This window comes from Platichthys flesus, chromosome 18 (assembly GCF_949316205.1).
Source record: "Platichthys flesus chromosome 18, fPlaFle2.1, whole genome shotgun sequence".
Lineage (NCBI taxonomy): Eukaryota > Metazoa > Chordata > Actinopteri > Pleuronectiformes > Pleuronectidae > Platichthys > Platichthys flesus.
Window position 1 is genome coordinate 15169079 of NC_084962.1, and position 19399 is coordinate 15188477.

Here is a 19399-nt window from a genome sequence, read left to right on the forward strand (position 1 = left end):
TGTAAGGTGTAAGAAGCCAAGGTTGGAAACTACTGGGTTATTCTCTAACAATAGGTTTTTAAAGCATGTTAAATCATCCAGTATCTAAAATCCAAAAATATAAAAGTAACTTTTAAGTAAGGCTGTCAAATGTATGTAGTCAAGTAGAAAATACAGAGTTTTCTCTGAAATGTGTATCAAAAGCAGCATAGACACAGACACACACAAAACAAGATATTGATACCATAATTTAGCAGGACACCAACCACCTATTCATTGCACAATATCGTACACCATGTAAAACAAAACAAAAATTAATTAATTAATTAAATTAAATGTGCGCAGGAGTCAACTACGTACATCCTGCGCAGAAATCAACTACGCAGGATAATTAAGTAAATCTAATTTTTTTTTTTAATAAACATGTTTTATATTTAACTTATTTTATATTTATTTATATATATATATTTTAACATTTTATTTATCAATTTTAATTTAAAATGTACATAGGATATTATAGGTGGTTGATGTCCTGCCAACTAGACAGCCTGCCAAACTTTAGCAGTTATATTAACATTAAGGATTGGATTATCTGCTGTTGATGTCTTGTGACTCTGCAGGTGGCGGTAGGGAGCCCGATGGGCAGCTAAATGTAAAGAAGAAGAAGGCTGCATTCGCTGCAGTCGCAGAGTGATGACGTGAACCTCCTGAATCATGGAGAGAACACACATGTCTGCTTTTGCTTTGTATCAAACGCTGCCAACAGACGATTCTCCACCTGTGAAGAAGACCCCCCCTCAGGTAGGAATCAATAAACATGACACCTCTGCTTTTTTCTCATCAAATACTAAAACTACTGCTGCTGCTGCCACCACCACCACCATGCGACTGACATTTTAGTACAGCCTCATCAGGTTGACTGTGGAACTTCACAGGGTAGTGTCATTAGCCCAGTATTTCTTCCCTTTTGTGAAATAATATTGGGTTTTTTTGTGGAAAAGGGGGGGAAATTGTAGGTATCATCAAAATTTGGTAAAAAACAATACAAGAGCTAGTTAATGTGGTTAAGAAATGGTCCCATTCTAAGGCATTCACGTTTTCAATAGAGCAAACCAGAACAGTAATGGTTATTTTTTTTGTGTGTGTGGTTTGATACAAAGCTACCATGGGATGACCATATTCATAATGTAAAAAGGTATCAAGTGTTATCTATGGCTGGGCTATGAAATAATATCAGTATTAATCATAATTTAATGCTCCTACAGAGAAAAGGAGGTATAAAACATAACTGAGTGTTTCAACACATTTTTACATATTAGTTTATATACATTAAAGAAATTTTTTTCAGAGGGAACAGAACTGAAACTAGATCATCTACCGTTCCAACTGTATGACATTATGTTTCCTTGTATTTTTTTCTAGGTGGTCACTAAGAAGAGAAAGAGAAAGGAAAATGGAGTCGCGGTTATTAAGGCCAACGCACTTAAAGCTCAAATTAAGTCTGAGAGGAAAAAGAAGATGAGAAAGAAGCTGCAGAAGGCTTCACCGAGAGCGGAGAGACAGAAGAGAAGCACAGAGGTAAGACGAGATAGATGCCTCGTGGATGACCACAGCTTCTTCTTCTCAACCTGAACGGAGTCTTTGTGTTTTAGAAGCAGCAACATCAGCAGCAGGAGGAGGAAGAGGAGGCGGAAGAGGAGGAGTGTGTGAACGGTGATGGCGAGGCTGGCGGTGAAATGGTTGATACTCTGCTGGCCGAGCTGGCGAGAGTGAACAACAGCAGGGAGAGAGCGAGCCAACTGTTCAGGTGGCTCATTCACCCTGTTCCTGTCAAACCTTTCTTCAGGTACTGAGGTGTTTACACATTTTCAAAATGATGATTGCATTTTACAGCAAATGCAATTTTTTTTAAATTTTTACTGAGCAAAGGAAGTAAAATAAGTAACAATTTTCTCAACGTATACATATTTTCCCTCCATAAGGGACACATGGGAAAAGAAGCCCATTCTCGTTCAGCGAAAGAATCCACATTACTACAAGGGGCTGTTCTCCACAGCAGAGTTCGATCGCATCTTAAGAGAGGTAAGAATCTGGAATATAATGATTTCATCACTTTGCATCATACTGCATTTATCAGAGACTATATATAAATATTTACACAGTATATTAGTTTATAAGCAGTCAGTGGCAGGTATCTAGTCTTCGTAAGTGGAGGTGCACAGTTCAGTCTCAGCTTTTCACTGGATTAAGTGTTGGAGGATTATTTTTTATTTTTTAGGAGACAGGTCACGCTTATAGGGTACATCCAAAACTTTTGAATGTTTCATTCTTTCTTTTCTTTAGAGTGTTTAATAATTATCAAGGAAATTTACTAAAGTTTCATCTAATCGTATAGTTCATATAAAGACAGAAATTCATATGTTTTTTCAATTGCAGGAGGATGTTCAGTACGGCGTGAACCTGGACGTCACGAGCTACACCAACGGCAAGAGGGAGACGCACAATCCTCCAGGGCGAGCTCTGCCGTTCACCGTGTGGAACTTCTATGAGGTAAAGAGGATGCTGTGACGCAGGCAGTCGATTTGTATGTTTACAGAACGTGGTTATTTCTAATGCTATGTTAAAGTAATTATGCATTTTTATGGTTCTGATTATGTTTCTTATAACTGGGCCCTTGGCTGCAAAATCAGGTGCAGCAGGAGTGAGATGCATGTTTATCTCCTCGGGAACACATTGTCTCTGTTGCAAGTCAGAAATAGTTTTCCCGCTTAAACCAAATCAGTGCACCATCTGCACAGCGCTCTCACAGCAGATTAGCAATCATCATACTTACTTACTGTATCTCAATTTTTATTTGTACAGAGTGGCTGTTCCCTCCGATTGCTGAATCCTCAGTCTTTCTCCTCCACCGTGTGGAACGTGCTGTCCATCCTTCAGGAGCAGTTCGGCAGCATGGCAGGAGCCAACGTGTAAGAAGCAGAGACAAAAGCACACCAGAGATATTTAGATCTAGTGTTTCAGTTTTGAGCTCCAAACAAAGAGGTTATTTTTATGTGTGACATTTTCACCTATTTCCAGGGAAATAATTAATGGATCCTGAAATAAAAATCTGACATACATTTGAGGAAGTGATATCTGAGTGTGGGACAAAATTTTTGCAGCTTGATTGAATTTCAAGGGACTGTCGAGGGATGACAACCTTCTGTCCTTGTAGTTTTTGGTTTGGTATTAAATGTCTGTGTTTGCCTTCACCAGTTACCTGACACCACCCGGAACACAAGGCTTTGCTCCACATTATGACGACATTGAGGCGTTTGTGGTTCAGCTGGAAGGGAAGAAACATTGGAGAGTGTACAAGCCGAGGTAAGATACAGTGACAAAGTTAAACACAACACATATATGAAGGATTCCACTCTGAGTTGTTCCTCTTACTTTTTTAGGACAGACGACGAGGTGCTGCCTGTGCTTTCAAGCAGTGAGTAAAGTAGATACTCACTAACAGTTTTTTTTATATTATATTATATATATTTTCTAATTTCGGCTTATAAACCAACGTTTCTCAGATTGAATTCTTTGCGTTCCTTCTCCAGAGAACTTCGATCAGAAAAACATTGGGCGGCCGATCCTGGAGGTGGTGCTGGAAGCCGGAGATCTCCTCTACTTTCCCAGAGGATTCATCCACCAGGGTGACTGCCTGCCGGACGCTCACTCCCTGCACATCACCATCTCCTCTTACCAGAAGAACAGCTGGGGCGATCTGCTGCAGAAGGTTAATACACACGGATGAAGACGAGGGGCTGTATTCAGTTCTCAGCCAGAGACTCTGCTGGGAGTGAGAACAGATCATCTTGAATATTTCTGTAAATTCACCAGCTGCTCTTTCCAGGTTGTTCCAGCTGCACTGGAAGTAGCGATGGAGGAGGATGTGGAGTTCAGACAGGGTTTACCTCTGGACTACCTGTCGTACATGGGAGTACAGAATTCTGAAAAGGTAGTGAGGCCGTTCTTTCTCAGCAGCGGCGACACTCCTTTGTCCTTTCACCATTTACTAACTCCAGTCCTTCCCGTGCAGGAGGACCCACGCAGGATCAAATTCTTCTCCCGGATCGAGAATCTGATAAAGAGGCTTAAAAATTTCGCCCCGGTCGACGCCGCCGTGGATCAGAAAGCCAGAGCCTTCCTCCATGACTGCCTCCCTCCCATGCTGACTCCAGGTATGGAAACACATTTTTATTGTACAGCTATTATTGCTAGATTCCCAGAGTATTTTGTAAAGCAGTTGCAGCTAGATTTATTTATTTTTATTCCACCTGGAGATTAGGAAGGTGTTCGACTTGTGACTAAATACTGATCAGTCTATTCTCTGCATCTTCTACAGAGGAACTGGTCACCAGTGTTCAAGGAGCCTCTGTTACGTGGGAGTGTGGGCAAGTTGTGAATGTGGGTGCACGCATCAATCTGCAGACCCGAGTCCGAGTCCTCCGCGCCGAATGTGCCAGGTAATAGAACTGTTCAAAATCATGAATCTGTGCATACGCATCAGACAACCATGAGTTCAGTGTCTTACCTGCTGCAATGATCAGTTAAGCAGAAATTTGATAAAGTAACAATGTTTAAAATGTATTTGTTGAAGTAGTTCACTCATTGCTTTCTCTCTTGCCAGGTTATGCAGTGATGGAGAAGCCGTTCATCTTTACTACACCACAGACAACTCCAGAGTTTACCACAAAGAGGAGCCCAAGAGTTTTGAAATCCAAGCGGAGGTAGACACTGGAAGATCTTTGCAAATCTCATGTGTAGAACACAGCGTTCTGCTGACGGTGTCAATAACTAATCATTGTTTCTTCTTGCAGCACACGTACGCCGTGGAGTTTCTGATCCATTCTTACCCTGAGTTTATGAAAGTAGGAAGCTTCCCATGCGATGCTGCAGAGGACAAGGTTAATTTTTACATATGAGTTGCATTATATAGTTGTTTTACGGGGTTTGCTTTAGGAACTTTATGCATTAAAGACTAAAATACATCCCATCTTCGCAAAAATATCAAGTCCAGATAATGAATATCTGAGCTCGTCTTTGACCAGTTATATTTTTCCTTTTTGTCCAGGTTGCCTTGGCCGAGCTGCTGTTTGAGAAGGGGATCATCCACACTGACGAACCTCTGTAATGGCCTAAGATTCTTTAACCATGCTGACTATGAGTCGATTAAAACTGCCTTTGTACAAAATACAGTCTTTGATTCAAACCACTTCTTGTCCCAAATATATTCGTTAGCTTTACTGGAATGATTGTGCTGAACAAGCCATTTATGAAAGAACGTTTTTAGAAAAGAAAATGAAACTGAGTTGGATGAGAACGGGGCATGTTTATTATTGGTTGATACAACTCAAAAGCAAAAGTGTAGGAGTCTTCTTAAATAATCTGGTTTGAGGGACATCCATCAGTCATTCACACCACAGGACACATCTACTTCCAGGTCACCTCCTCACCGGGCTTCAGCTCCCTATGGAGAGGACAAATTAGACAGTTACATAACGTTTGTGCCTGAACCACTGCTGGCATAAGATGACCTCTTTAAAGCAGTGCATTACGCAATAAATCTTCTGCTTTCACTTCACACACTCTGAGGCTGCTGTGAAAATGTAGGATCCATATTTGAACAGTTACAATTAAATCATAAGGTTTTTTTTCTAAATTCTTCATCACAGCTACAGGCTGAACTCAGTGATTTGATATGACTGTATCAACTCATGAAAACCAAAAGTATTCGGTCGGAGGGATATTGAGAAGCTGATGCATTTACAACTGCATGTCAACAATACAACTTAATACATATAAAAGGATCAAAGTTGATTCAGAGCAGCAGGAATCGTACCTGATATTTAATACACTGGCCTGTTTTACTTAAATAGCAGGTAGGTAATAGTTGTTTCTTACCTGCTGAACAAAACACTTTTGTTCCTGAATGCTGTCAACTTCAGGTCCTGTTGTCTGTCGAGGTACCACCCGACCAAAAAACCCATGGGCACCAATACGGTCACCCAGTGCTCACGCGCTAGTCCGACAAATTTCAGCATGGTTCCTACAGAAATAATAAAAACAGACACAATACAAGATTAGTTTTACTCTGATCAACTCTGTTCAGTGTTTACATTAGCACATATGTAGAGTGATTAAAGCTGTCACTTATCCATTCCCACACGTATAATTGATAGATTAATTTGTTTGATATGAGAACATGACTTCAACCGATACATTACAATAATATAACTGCCTTAAACTGAGTGATATAGAGTATCACAGCCCCTAAAAACTAAATGTACATGTTGAGGAAGGACACATTGTTTTACGACTACATTTGCTGACATCTTTAAACCATATGTACTCTCAGCATGTAAATGAACACATATTTTGGAAGGGATTTGATCTGGAGACAGTGGGACTGGGAGATACGACTAAATATCATCATAATAAATGCAACATTATTTATTTAGCAAAAAGGAGGCATTATGCTACGTTAATGTTATTAATGTATTATTGCATAATAAAATGACAGGTTTTTAAATTAAGCCTAAACTCGATGTTATGAATGCTTTGGACAGAATAACTAAACACTTCACTTATACAATTCAACATCGCCTCAACTTGCAGCTTCATAAATGAAAACACAGTAAATTCTGCTTCTGCCTCAACACATATTCACTGCGGTCGTTTCACCATTTGCACAAAGTGAAATTGAGCTTTTGCTCACTTTTAAAAACACATGTTAAACGCTTACAGCCTGTGATCACCCCCCACTAGCCTGGCTAGCTAGCTGGACAGCCATTTAGCATCCGGCTTTAAACGTCTGGTTTACGTTAAGAACCGTGTCTCGTTTAGAACAGGTAGTTCACTTTAGTGCCTCGAACAGTTTAAAGCACAAGTACTGAAACACTAATGAGGTTTAAACGGGATTTAAAAGTCTGAACTTTACCTTGTTCTCACACCGAGCTGCGGCCTTTAGCTCTGCTATCAACAGAGGACACCGGACTGTACCAACTGCGCAACTAAGTCACGGGGGCGTAATCAGGAAAATAAACTACAGACATAATTACTACCGCAATGTATTTGTTTAAGCATCACAGCTATATAACTCAATAAATGATCTATCGGGTGTTTTTTAATTCATGCTTGAGTGATTAAATAATGAGAATGTATTGTTTTGTTATTAAACCGTTCCTACACGCCCCTCTAAATGTGGTACGCTCTTCTGCACTTTGACACTGACGCAGCGGCAACATGTCGGCGAGTGGAGAGTGTTTCCTGAAGCCGCGAGTCAAAATGTCCTAAAGTCGGAATAACAGAGACGCCACTCTGTTGTTTTTCCATTCCACCGACAGAGACTTTGTACCGGGTCACATTGAACGGTGTGTTGCACGTTCCTTTCGCGATTTAAGTCACTTATATCCCCACATTAGCATGTAGCTAGCATGCTAAATCCGCACCATTGTTGATTGTGTGTGGGCTAACGGCTACTAGCATCCATATTAAATTCTAATTCATTCATTTAATGCTCTGAAACCTGTTGTTCTATGATAAGGTTCCACTTGACAGCAGCTCCATTGTTTTAACTGAATGATCCGGGGGAGTTTAGTTGGTAATTGAGTGAAGAAGCACAGCATTTAACCCGTGATGCTCATGTTTAGTTCCATGTGGTGATTTGTGTTTTGGCTCAGTCTCATCCGCCTGTTGCACCCCTGAACTTTCAGCAGGAAATCTGAAGAAGAATGACGTCCATCATCAAGCTGACCGCCGTGTCAGGCGTCCAGGAGGAGTCCGCCCTTTGCTACCTGCTGCAGGTGGATGAATTCCGCTTCCTCCTGGACTGTGGCTGGGATGAGAACTTCTCCATGGACATCATCGATGCTATGAAACGGTGACTATGATGTTCCATTCTGTCTCTAGATTGAGCCAAGAGGGATGATATAACAACAATATATGACATAGATAGAATCCTTTAATAGTAGTCTCTGGTCTCCTCTTTTCTTAATCTAAGTAAAACCTCTGCAGAGTTTTATTTAATGTTAACAATAGGCCTTAGCAGTGTAAACTAATCCAATCAAGTTGATATCCTGTCTCTTTATGTACAACATTCCCTTTTTTAGGGAAAATGTTATACACTGAAATCCCTTTCGGGGTTGGTATTGTTTAATAGCCAGTTAAAAAAGAACTGTTACAGTAAGTAAAAGTGTATTTCCTCTTAGGACTGAAACCAGTTTCAGTGTTCATATGAGCATCTGATTATTGGTGACTTGAAAATGTGTTTTGATTCAGTCAGCAGAATCCCTTTCGTCCTCTCTCTCTCTCTCTCTCTCCCTCTCTTTCTATCTCTTGATCCCTCTTTATCTCATGTCATGCACTGTTCACATTTAAATGTCATATATACAAAGACTTCTCCTGGATCTACTGCAGTTTGGATTGTACGACGTGTTTATGTTTTTACGTGCGCTCTCGGAAAACTCATCTGCAAAATGTGTAAATATCCTTTCTCCTCCTCAGATATGTTCATCAGGTCGATGCTGTGCTCCTGTCCCACCCTGACCCTTTACACCTGGGGGCCCTGCCCTACGCTGTGGGCAAACTGGGTCTAAACTGTCCAATTTATGCCACAATTCCTGTTTATAAGATGGGTCAGATGTTCATGTATGATCTTTATCAGGTAAGGAGAAGTAGTCAAAAATGCCGTGCACGTAGATCTCAGTTGCATTGCTGTAATTGTGTTCTTAATAATTTCTTACTCTCTTTAGTCTCGAAACAACAGTGAAGATTTCAAGCTCTTCACTCTGGACGATGTGGATTGTGCTTTTGATAAAATCCAGCAGCTGAAATACTCTCAGATTGTCCACCTGAAAGGTGAGAGAGTTGCAGATTTGTATAGGGCAGAAGTCACCTGGGGTTATGTATCACAACCAGCAAATTCTCTGACATCTTTCTTTTTACTTCACAGGCAAAGGACATGGTCTCTCCATCACGCCGCTTTCGGCCGGTCACATGATTGGAGGCACCATTTGGAAAATTGTGAAAGACGAGGAGGAGGAGATTATTTATGCCGTGGACTTCAACCACAAGAGAGAGATGTACGCTCAGACACAAGATAAACATGTAAACAGGGATTCTTTATTAGGCTGTTAGTTAATTTCCTGTTTTCTGTTTCCAGCCACCTGAATGGCTGTACGCTGGAGAGCATCAGTCGTCCTTCCTTACTTATTACAGACTCCTTCAATGCCACATATGTGCAGCCACGTCGTAAACAAAGAGATGAGCAGCTCCTTAGTAAGTATACTCCTGAAGACTATAGTAGTTGTCCAGTACGGTTGTGTATTAATTTATTTTGTTATTCATCAATACAACACATTCCAGTCATCATACAAATTGACCCTATTGTTTCAAAAAGCAAATTGTCATTTAACGTCTCATTTTCTGTCCTTTAAGACAGTTTTGTTTATAAATGTGTAGTAAATAACGTGATTTTTTTCCCAGCTCTGTTAGACAGGGATGAAATTGCATGATATTTTACCTTAAATTACTTATATTATGTGTTTTTTCCTCAAAGCGAATGTGATGGAGACCCTCCGAGGTGACGGTAATGTCCTGATTGCCGTGGATACAGCAGGGCGCGTGTTAGAGCTGGCTCAGCTCCTGGACCAGATCTGGAGGACAAAGGATGCTGGGCTCGGGGTTTACCCACTCGCTCTGCTAAACAATGTCAGCTACAACGTGGTGGAGTTTTCCAAGTCCCAGGTAACATTCACTGGTCACATTTTATTGTTAGAAGATGTCTTGTGCAGATACCAGCAGCTTGATAACATTCTTATAATCTACTGCTTGTTCCTAGGTCGAGTGGATGAGTGACAAACTCATGAGGTGTTTCGAGGACAAGAGAAACAACCCCTTCCAGTTTCGTCACCTGACCTTGTGTCACAGTCTGGCAGACCTGGCCCGGGTGCCCAGCCCCAAGGTGGTGCTCTGCAGCCAGCCAGACCTCGAATCTGGCTTTTCTCGAGAGCTCTTCATCCAATGGTGCCAAGATGCCAAGAACTCCATCATCCTGACCTACCGCACCACACCTGGAACCCTGGCCCGTTACCTCATCGACAACCCTGGAGAGAAGATGCTGGATCTGGAGGTGAGACCAGTGGCTGTGATGCTGATTTACTCCTCACTCATATTCAGCTCCAGATAAAGAAACAACAAAATATGTCATTCTTTGCTCTTCATTACAACAGGTGAGGAAAAGAGTGAAGCTCGAAGGCAAGGAGCTGGAAGAATTCCTGGAAAAGGACAAACAAAAGAAAGAAGCAGCTAAAAAACTTGAACAAGCAAAAGAGTAAGTCCCAGTAGAGAGACGCTTCATTAATTTAGGTGGTTTATGGGTTAATTGTCTTTTCTCGATAATGCATTTTGCTGGTTAGATCACAAAACCCTTATTCCATGTAATTTTACAGTCTGATGAAAACTAAAACAGCTCATTATGTGAAAAAGCCACCAGAAATGCTAATGGTGGTTTAGAGTCCAAGTCTAAAACGGTCTGTTTAAATGCAAATCTGTAAATGGAGGATGAGTCATGACATAATGAAGACAACGTTTATAAAAACTCAAATCTAAAAAAAACGTTTCTCTGCCCGTGGAAAATGGAACTCAGTTGTACTGTTTATTTCACTGCTCCTTCAGGGTGGACGTGGACTCCAGCGATGAGAGTGATCTGGACGATGATCTGGACCAGCCTGCAGTAGTCAAAAACAAACACCATGACTTGATGATGAAGAGCGAGGGGAACCGCAAAGGCAGTTTCTTCAAACAAGCCAAAAAATCATATCCAATGTTCCCCACACACGAGGAAAGGATCAAATGGGACGAGTATGGGGAAATCATCAGGTACTACAACACTGACACGTTTGCACATGAGATTGTCCGAACCTGTTGCTGAAAGAAAACTAATTCTGCGTTTTCACAGGCTAGAGGAGTTTCTGGTTCCGGAACTGCAATCCACAGAGGAGGAGAAAAGCAAACTTGAATCCGGGATGACCAACGGTGATGAACCCATGGACCAGGATCTGTCGGTCGTTCCCACCAAATGCATCTCCAGTGTAGAAAACCTCGAAATTAAGTGAGTGTCCATCCAAAGCTATGAAATCATATTAATGAGATTAGGGTCTGTGTCGGTTTTTAATTCGCATAATACTGTGTAGGTGAGTCTTCTGCCCTCACAGCTGGTCGGTGGCCAACAGTACAGTATTGTGTTGTAGTTGTTGGATGGCCGCCCGGTGTGAATGAGTGTAAATGTTTGAAAGTGAAGCTCAAGCCTCCTTTTCATCTGGTCAAAAAACCCTCTTACACCCACCTACACCTGGCTTTGCTCTGCTATGGGGGTGGATCCAATCAGTTTTCACTCCTGGCCCATATGACTCTGTAGTAGACTCTGTTATCCTTTTGTAGTTTGTGTCAAATCTGCAGTATTCAAAAAACATGTCCTTGTTCATTTGCAGAGCGAGAATAACGTACATAGACTACGAAGGTCGCTCTGACGGCGACTCCATCAAGAAGATCATTAATCAGATGAAGCCCAGGCAGCTAGCCATCGTTCACGGGCCACCAGAAGCCAGTCTGGACTTGGCTGAGTCTTGCAAGGCTTTCAGCAAGGACATCAAGGTCTACACACCCAAACTGCAGGAGACCATAGACGCCACCAGTGAGACACACATCTACCAGGTACGTACGCCTCAGTCAGGCCATGCTGCTCTATTGGAGGGAATTCAGTTGCCTCTTTAAGAACTGGTGAATAAAGTGTAATATCCCATCCTTAAATGTGTTTTGTAGATTCATAAATACTTTGCTATAATAACATTTGATGGATCCCTCTATGTCAGGTCATTTTGTTGCATTTTTCCCTTCCTGGGCAGTAGAGCCAAGAAATTAAACTGCCACACGGTTGATTTATTTAGCTATTACTGTGTCAGTGGATATAAGCAACCTTCCACGAGAGGCCCGTGTCTTCATTCAATCTCGTCTTCTCATGATAAAGGTGCGGTTGAAGGACTCCTTGGTGAGCTCTCTGCAGTTCTGCAAAGCCAAGGACACGGAGCTGGCATGGATTGATGGCGTGCTGGACATGCGCGTGGTGAAGGTGGACACCGGCGTGATGCTGGAGGAGGGAGTGAAGGAGGACGTCGAGGAGGGCGACCCGGCCATGGAAGTCGTCTCCGATCTCGGCATCGACATCAGCGCCACAGCGGTGGCTGCACAGCGAGCCCTCAAGAGCCTGTTCGGAGAGGACGAGAAGGAGCTGTCTGAAGAGAGTGACGTGATTCCCATGTTAGAGCCGCTGCCTCCACCCGAGGTGAGGGAACACAAACAGACTTTTTCACTCTCAGCATTTGTAAAAAATTACCCAGTTAAAATATTGCCTCAACTACTGCTTCTTCATAGAAAAATTCTTAATCAGTGAACTTGATGTATAAAAACACAAGATGTCTGCTACTACACAGAACTCTCAGGATCCGCACTATGAAAGATTCATGTTTTCGTCTTACATTTCATGGCCCAGTTGCATTTTGGATCAGGATGAGCTCACTAGTTGTGTGATGGATGGATAGATGACTCACTGACTCACTTCCCTTATTGACCCTAAGGGAAATTAAGTATATTGCAATATGTGCTTGTACAAACACACCATAAACTCCAGTTTAAATTACAAGTAGTAGCACAAGAGACAATAAGCAGGGATAACAAAACAAAACAAAGTCTCTTTAACTAAAGAGTCAGACATATATTTAAAGTGACTTTCTACCAACCAAACTGGAAGGCTGGACCCAAACAGGCTTTTGTACGTCAGAGGAACATTTATTACTTAAGTTTAATAAATCAGAGTATAAACAATAGAGACAGTTTTGCTTTTGTCTTTCATTCAAGAAAACTTCCCTCAGCTCATTTTCCACAAAGTGAGTCACAGAGTAGCGTTTATCCCAGGACGAACTCGTTGACAGCGACTGGAACTTGATCCTGTGAAATGTGCAGTTCACATAAAAACCAAGAAAGAGCCTGACTCCTCTGTTCTCCCTCTAGATTGCCGGGCATCAGTCGGTGTTCATCAACGAGCCGCGCCTGTCTGACTTCAAGCAGGTCCTACTGAGAGAGGGCATCCAGGCCGAGTTTGTGGGAGGAGTTCTGGTGTGCAACAACATGGTGGCCGTCCGCAGGGTGAGTGTCCTTCTCCCTGAGCGCACCATCCGTCTGCTACAGATACCAGTGCATTTAAAAAATAGCACGCTACTAACCCTGTATGGAATTGTTAATCAATTAATTAATCTAATTTTACATAACTCAAAAACAATCCAATTAAATATATCTAGAAATATATCACAATTACTTCCTTAAAATAGCTTGAAAATGGAGTCTTGCGTAAAGTGCACGTTGCCATTTTACTTGTGGGACTTTGTATGGTGAAATATTAGCAATGGCTGACTTTGGAGTGGCAAAGAAGAAGGGATTCTGCGAAAGAAAAATTAACTTTTATCTGGTATCGTGTTGGTACATAGATCTGTATCTGTTCAGCTGCTGGTATTTGGATAAGATCTGTAGAAGTTTTGACACCTAAATTAAATTTTAAAGAACTTAGAATGAATGGGCCTGTATAAAACCAAAGGAATCGAGTGCCCACACAGGATGACTCAAAAAGTAAATTTAAAGGTCTTTTAAAGGTCTCGCCAGTTCAGGCCACTCTAATGAGAGGAATAATTTATGTCAACAGACAGACGGAATGAATACATTTCCATTAGACATGAGTATTTATAGTTTCTGTTGACTGTGAGCCATCAGAAGTAGCACCGCACGGCTGAATGTTGTCCCACTGACAACAAACCAAAATCAACGTTTAATTTGTTTGAGATAAAAACTGGATTCGTCATGATTCACAAAACGTCTTACAACTATCTAACTATAATTAGTCAGGAATAACCACATTTTCAGTTAAACTTACACAATGAAATAAAGTGGAACATTAAACACAAAGAGAAACAAATACAGCCTCAGTCCAGATGCACACAGAAGAATCCTAGGCAGAACGTGACAATGGAAGTAAAAGGAGAAGACGGAGTGAGCCAGGAAACCAACAACAAAATGCATAATTGACAAGAACTAAAAATAGATGCAACCCAGAAAGTGAAATCAAAGAGAACCGATTCGTTAAAGAAGTGTGTGTGTGTGGTTGTGTGTGTGTGTGTATATATATATATATATGTGTGGGTGTGTGTGTATGTGTGTGTACAGTGTATGTGTGTGTGTTTAATCCGGATGGCTTTGGATTTGTTAGGCAGATCTTTTTCGTAAGTCCGTAAGAAGGAATTGGGAACATAGCTTTATATGTAGTTTTCGAGGTCAGCCATGTGCTGCACAAGGCTTTTACGTTCACTTTTAAAGGTGAAACCATGTTGTGCAAAGTGTAAATGAATGTTCTCTGAGGACCGATGTGACCTATGTGCTCTTTGTACAGACGGAGGCCGGACGCATCGGGCTGGAAGGCTGCCTGTGTGACGACTACTACAAGATCCGGGATCTGCTGTATCAGCAGTACGCCGTGGTGTAGAAGCAGCAGCAGCAGCAGCAGACTATTCCAGGGCGAAACAGAGACAATCCTTAATGAGAACTTTACCCAGAGGACAAGAGTGTACCACGCTCTGGCTTCCTCTGCCCCCCGTGGGCGGTTCCAGCTGTTTTACTGCAGACCTTCTTGTACATTTTCCATTTTATATATTTTTCTCCCCGGTTAGTAATGTGCTTTTTTTGCTGTTGTCAGTTTACTGCACAGATTTGGAGGTAGATTGTTTCTCTGTACGATCACAGACTGAATATCATCTACGTTCAACAGTAATGAGGAAAGACTGCCGACTCATGTCCTGTCATTAAAAGCAGTCTTGTTTTTTCTTTTTCAATTGTGCGTCGTTGTGAAAGGGTTGTCTCAGGGGTCCATTGCTTAGTTTGGGTATTGAATTGAAATACTTGCAAATCAAAATGTCGCTTTCCCAAGTATCAGTAGTTCAGAAACTAGGTCACAGTGAAGTCATGTGTTGTGATAGATTGCATCGTATTCAGAGTCCTCATTTAATTAAGTAGGAAAAACAAAACATTAGGAACACCTCTGCATATTCTGTAATACAGTGCAATACCTTCCTTTGACTATGACCTCTGTTCAAAACGAATCATTTACACATTTCCAACCATGTCACCAGAAGCCGAACATTACAAAGGCTGAATTTATGATGATTAACAATGTTAACATTCTTTGATAGTATATTTCCAGATTTATCATAAACCTTGTTTTTTTAGACAAAGTTTGCAGCTATTTTCAGAAAGAACATTAGAGATACACCAGCTATTAATCATCGTTTTCCATTAAGTCTGAAAAGCTGCAGGAGACGGATGAAAAGGAGAAATGCTGCAGCGGAGATGTGCTGAGTTTTTTTGTCCCTTATATAGGTCAGGCTGAAAAAAGGTGGATCCTGCACTGTCTAAAACGCAGCTCGATAGCATCCTCCATTGCGTTAAGGTTCCACTTCCCCTTTCTGGACGATTCCTCCTCCACAGCTCAGACTGCAGGATTTCTGTCCGGCAAGGTAATAATATTAAAACTCATAAAGCTCCTGCAGTCACAGGAGACGGGTTCACATACATAAACAATGAGTTGTGTCTGGCAGAACACTGCAGTTGTGTCATTTGGTTTTTAAACACCTCCAAAATAATAAGAATACAAATGTAAGATGCAACAAAACCAGTGCAATTTCATTCTATATACATTTTTCTCCAGAGGTCACTGTGACCTTCGTTCATCTTTGAATCAACTGATACAAATGTAAAGGCTTTCTTGAGATCTCATGTTTATTTACCTCGGACCTTTGACCACCCACATCTTATCAGGTAATTTGGGAGTAACATTTGTGCCTGGATGTTCTCAAGGTGTTTTTAAGATAAGGTGACTATGAAGCAAAAAAAAAACGATATTGTGAAGTCACAGGGATCTTGACCTTTGACCACCAAATTCGAACGTTTGCACGGAATTTAAGAAATCCCCTCGTGGAGCTCCTGAGTTATCGGGTACATGATAATGGGACAAACAGAAAACACAGACTGACTCTTGCACAGTACAAATTTCTGAATACACAATCTGTTCAATCATTTCTAATCTAACATGATTTTAAATCTGCCAATTAAAGACTAAAGAGTAGAAATAGAAATACGCCACTCTAAAAATGCTGTAAAGAGGCCTCATGCCCAGTAACCTGATTTTCAGGTGTAAAATTGATGAAACACATTTGTATATTATATATTTATTAATGTAAAAAAAGGGAGGAAAAATAAAATATTCCTAAAACAAAAGTATCAAACAGTGTAACATTGACACCCAAACACCAAACATTACGTAACACTACCCAGCCCTGTTTGCACAAGGTGTGATGTGCTATCACCACACCAGCTGCACTGATACCAGCTCAACTAGTTACTGCATTAACAGCAGATGGAGACATTTTGCAGCTCCATCTCAGCGGCCTCTGAACAAACCACATGGAATCTGCCCGTGCAGCTGCACCATCTGCAGCACGGGGCCGAGATCACATTGTGCCAGAAGTGATAACTGGGATTGAATGGAGCTCAGCCTGCTGTGTTGTGAGCCAGGATTACCATATCCTCTTTATGTTCCCTGACTGCAGCGTTTGTGACATTGCAATAAAAAAAAGTAAATGAAATAATAGAAAGATGGTTCAGCAGTTTTATTTTTCTTATCTCTTTCCGGCACACATGGATAAACGGCCTCACCTCTGCAGGGCCCCGGTGAGGTGGAACTGCAGCATTAGAAAAGTTGGGTGATAAGAGGGAGCGTGGCCGCAGTGGCACCTCGGCTCGGATGATTAGGTTTGCAGTGTTGTGTTTGAATCCCTGTGTTAGATCTGGATACACCAAAACAAACCACCTCTCCATCACCCCCCCCCCCCCCCCCCCCCCCCTTCCATCCCCCCAGCTCTCCAGCTCTCACACGTGCCCACAGTTGTGACGACACGCTCGGTGATGGAGTCTCCTCCTACACTGATAGCCTGTTAAGCAATCACAGCAGGAGGTACACACACACACACACTCACATACACACATACACACACGCAAGTAGGACAGTGAAAGTGAGCTGTGAAAGTGTGTGTTGTGTGTGTTGTGTGTGTGAGGGGGTGATCATGCACATGGTTGGAGGAGTGAGACTTGAGCACGGATGGATGGCCGGCTGACGTGCAGGCCTGTTTTTTTACACAGTTGCATAACGTACAGTCTTGCACTTTAGAAACATTAAAATTTAAATGCTCTTTTTTAATCCGCCGCTCACACAGACAGACACTCAACAACAAAAAATAACTTTCATGTTCAGAAACACACCAGTGATGCCTTTAGTTCTTTATTTTTTATTTTGTTTCCATCCTGAACCACAGTGACCTGTGACAGACTGGGGCCGGGGCGAGCGACACAGAGCTGGAATGGAGGTGGGGAGGGGAGAGAGAGGAGCTCCTCTGTGCCATAGAGCATGCCAGCCCTGCCCAGTCACTGCTTTTCATTTTGATAATTGACCGGCAACGCCAGAAATGTCCATCAGCTAATCCTCTTAGCTTTCATAATGCTGACTCTGTCACAGAAGCCCCTGTTTTAATGTAACGAGCAGCTAAGCCCGGAGCACAGGGGGGGGGGGGGGGGGGGGGGCAGGGTTTTCCTGGGCGCCACGCGGGCCGCTCTGCCCCCTGGAGGCCGAGCGAGAGATCTGCTCTCCCGCTCAACAAGTGCTCCCGCTGACCTCGCCCCGTCAATCTGTCGCGCCGCATCAAGTCACGAAGCGGTAACCTGGCTGCAGGGCGGCCGCCCGCTCGCCTTTCACGCCGCACTCGTTAGCGAGGAGCTGCACTCGGAAAGAGAGCATCTTGGCGGTGTGTGCCCATTCATCCGTGTGGATTGGAGGATGAATGAATTTAATCCCTTCTGAATTCCCGGCCTCCTCGCTAAGCAGACCACTTAATGTAAATGACATCAGTGTAATAATGTGAAGAGGGGACGGATTTCTAGGAAACATAGCATAAGGCACAAAAGTCCCATGATGTCTAAAAGTGGAACTTGCTGGTGTCACCCGGTCCAAATGGACTTCACGCATGTGTGGAGCTTTATCACGGTTTGTTCTCCAAGATTTCATGATATTTTCCACAAGAGATAACAAGAGGAAATATGGTTCAGGAAACTAGAAAAAGAAACTTAAAGAATGAGTTTGATAGTTTGGGAAATAAATATACAACTTATTGTTCTTGGCCTCATTCACGTTTGTTAGACTGATTACAAACAGAGTTATCATCCTCCTATTTCTCATTCCAAGACCAAGACATCGCAAACTTTTGAGAATTGTAAATGAACCATTAATAAAAAATGCCTGCTACGTCTAAATTGAAATCATTAACACAGATATAATGAATTCAGCTCATTCCTAGTAAAACCCCAATTTCCACCTTTTGTTTTCAGGATTAAGAGACATTGTGCGATTTAGAGAGTTGTAGTTGTGTCGCTAGTCTTTTCTGTGTCGTATGCTACATCTCTTTATGTCATAATAAATTACGCTCCATGCTCTGTGGTCAGCACACAGATATCAGAGTGGTATTGATCTATTACTCTAACTCTCGGCCGGCAAGTGAAAACCGCATTTCCTGAGATGTCGTACATTTTTTTTGGTAAAAATCAGTTTGTTTAGGAAGTAAGTTGAAACGTTTCCTTCCTGTTTTCATTCATTTTCTACACTTCCTATTTCTCTACAAGGGGCCTCGGTTGCTTTTCCCCTCCATCCCTTCCCTTATTCCTCCATCAATATATAATCCCAGTGAGCCAGCATCTTCCTGTGGATATGGTGCTCGAGTGAAGGAAACCTATAAGCTCACCCACTCCTTTGAAATACACACAGTGGGGCTGCGTTGAGCATGAATTCTGAATTACACCACTACAGAGGAGATCTTCTTATGCAACCTGCTCTTCACGCCCTGTCCACAAAGCGGGAACGCTCACGAGCACAAACCCACAAAGGCCCTGGCTGTCCTCTTATCCGCTGTCCACAGTGCGGCGGCTGCCATGTTGCCTTTCTGTGGAAACAATGCCTTTTGTTGGTCCTCATTCACGGCTGGGACTTATCCACGCTGGCTCTCAGGCGCAGACATGTGGATGACTTAACGATCATGTGTATGAGGCTGGATATTTAGGGCAGATCACATGAGAATGTTTTGCTTGGCTCCCAGTACAAACAGTGCATTCTTCTTCATCTGTACCAAAGCAGACTTGCACGTTCGCTTGTCTGTAACTGAAGGTGATGCGCTCAGGAAACGTGCTC

The 19399-nt window shown here is 42.2% G+C and overlaps 3 protein-coding genes across 5 annotated transcripts; 2 read left to right on the forward strand and 1 right to left on the reverse strand.

Moving 5' to 3' along the window:
* The first annotated feature begins 647 nt into the window (after nt 1-647).
* riox1 (ribosomal oxygenase 1) lies at nt 648-5227 on the forward strand. Of its 2 annotated transcripts, XM_062410923.1 has the most exons (15): nt 661-780; nt 1402-1557; nt 1632-1825; nt 1962-2061; nt 2416-2529; nt 2842-2948; nt 3235-3342; nt 3420-3454; nt 3570-3748; nt 3866-3970; nt 4052-4193; nt 4358-4478; nt 4643-4742; nt 4833-4919; nt 5087-5227. In XM_062410923.1, exons 1-15 carry the CDS (start codon nt 694-696, stop codon nt 5144-5146), a joined length of 1695 nt encoding a protein of 564 aa, XP_062266907.1. In that variant the 5' UTR covers nt 661-693; the 3' UTR covers nt 5147-5227. The 2 variants fall into 2 exon arrangements, with proteins under 2 accessions (XP_062266906.1, XP_062266907.1); XM_062410922.1 differs by having other exon boundaries at nt 648-780; nt 4643-4919.
* Nucleotides 5228-5324: 97 nt separating this feature from the next.
* LOC133973211 (NADH dehydrogenase [ubiquinone] 1 beta subcomplex subunit 1-like) lies at nt 5325-7037 on the reverse strand. Its single transcript, XM_062410925.1, has 3 exons — nt 6953-7037; nt 5917-6061; nt 5325-5482 (listed from the first exon to the last, which is right to left on the reverse strand). The coding sequence occupies exons 2-3, from the start codon at nt 6054-6056 to the stop codon at nt 5446-5448; spliced, it is 177 nt and encodes a 58-aa protein (XP_062266909.1). The 5' UTR covers nt 6057-6061; nt 6953-7037; the 3' UTR covers nt 5325-5445.
* A 208-nt stretch (nt 7038-7245) lies between these two features.
* cpsf2 (cleavage and polyadenylation specific factor 2) lies at nt 7246-14945 on the forward strand. Of its 2 annotated transcripts, none has more exons than XM_062411755.1 (15): nt 7246-7385; nt 7728-7894; nt 8518-8677; nt 8766-8871; nt 8966-9095; nt 9176-9291; nt 9572-9759; nt 9854-10144; nt 10245-10345; nt 10690-10893; nt 10973-11125; nt 11505-11727; nt 12041-12355; nt 13081-13215; nt 14507-14945. In XM_062411755.1, the coding sequence occupies exons 2-15, from the start codon at nt 7746-7748 to the stop codon at nt 14597-14599; spliced, it is 2364 nt and encodes a 787-aa protein (XP_062267739.1). In that variant the 5' UTR covers nt 7246-7385; nt 7728-7745; the 3' UTR covers nt 14600-14945. The 2 variants fall into 2 exon arrangements, with proteins under 2 accessions (XP_062267739.1, XP_062267740.1); XM_062411756.1 differs by having other exon boundaries at nt 7731-7894.
* Nucleotides 14946-19399: the final 4454 nt, after the last annotated feature.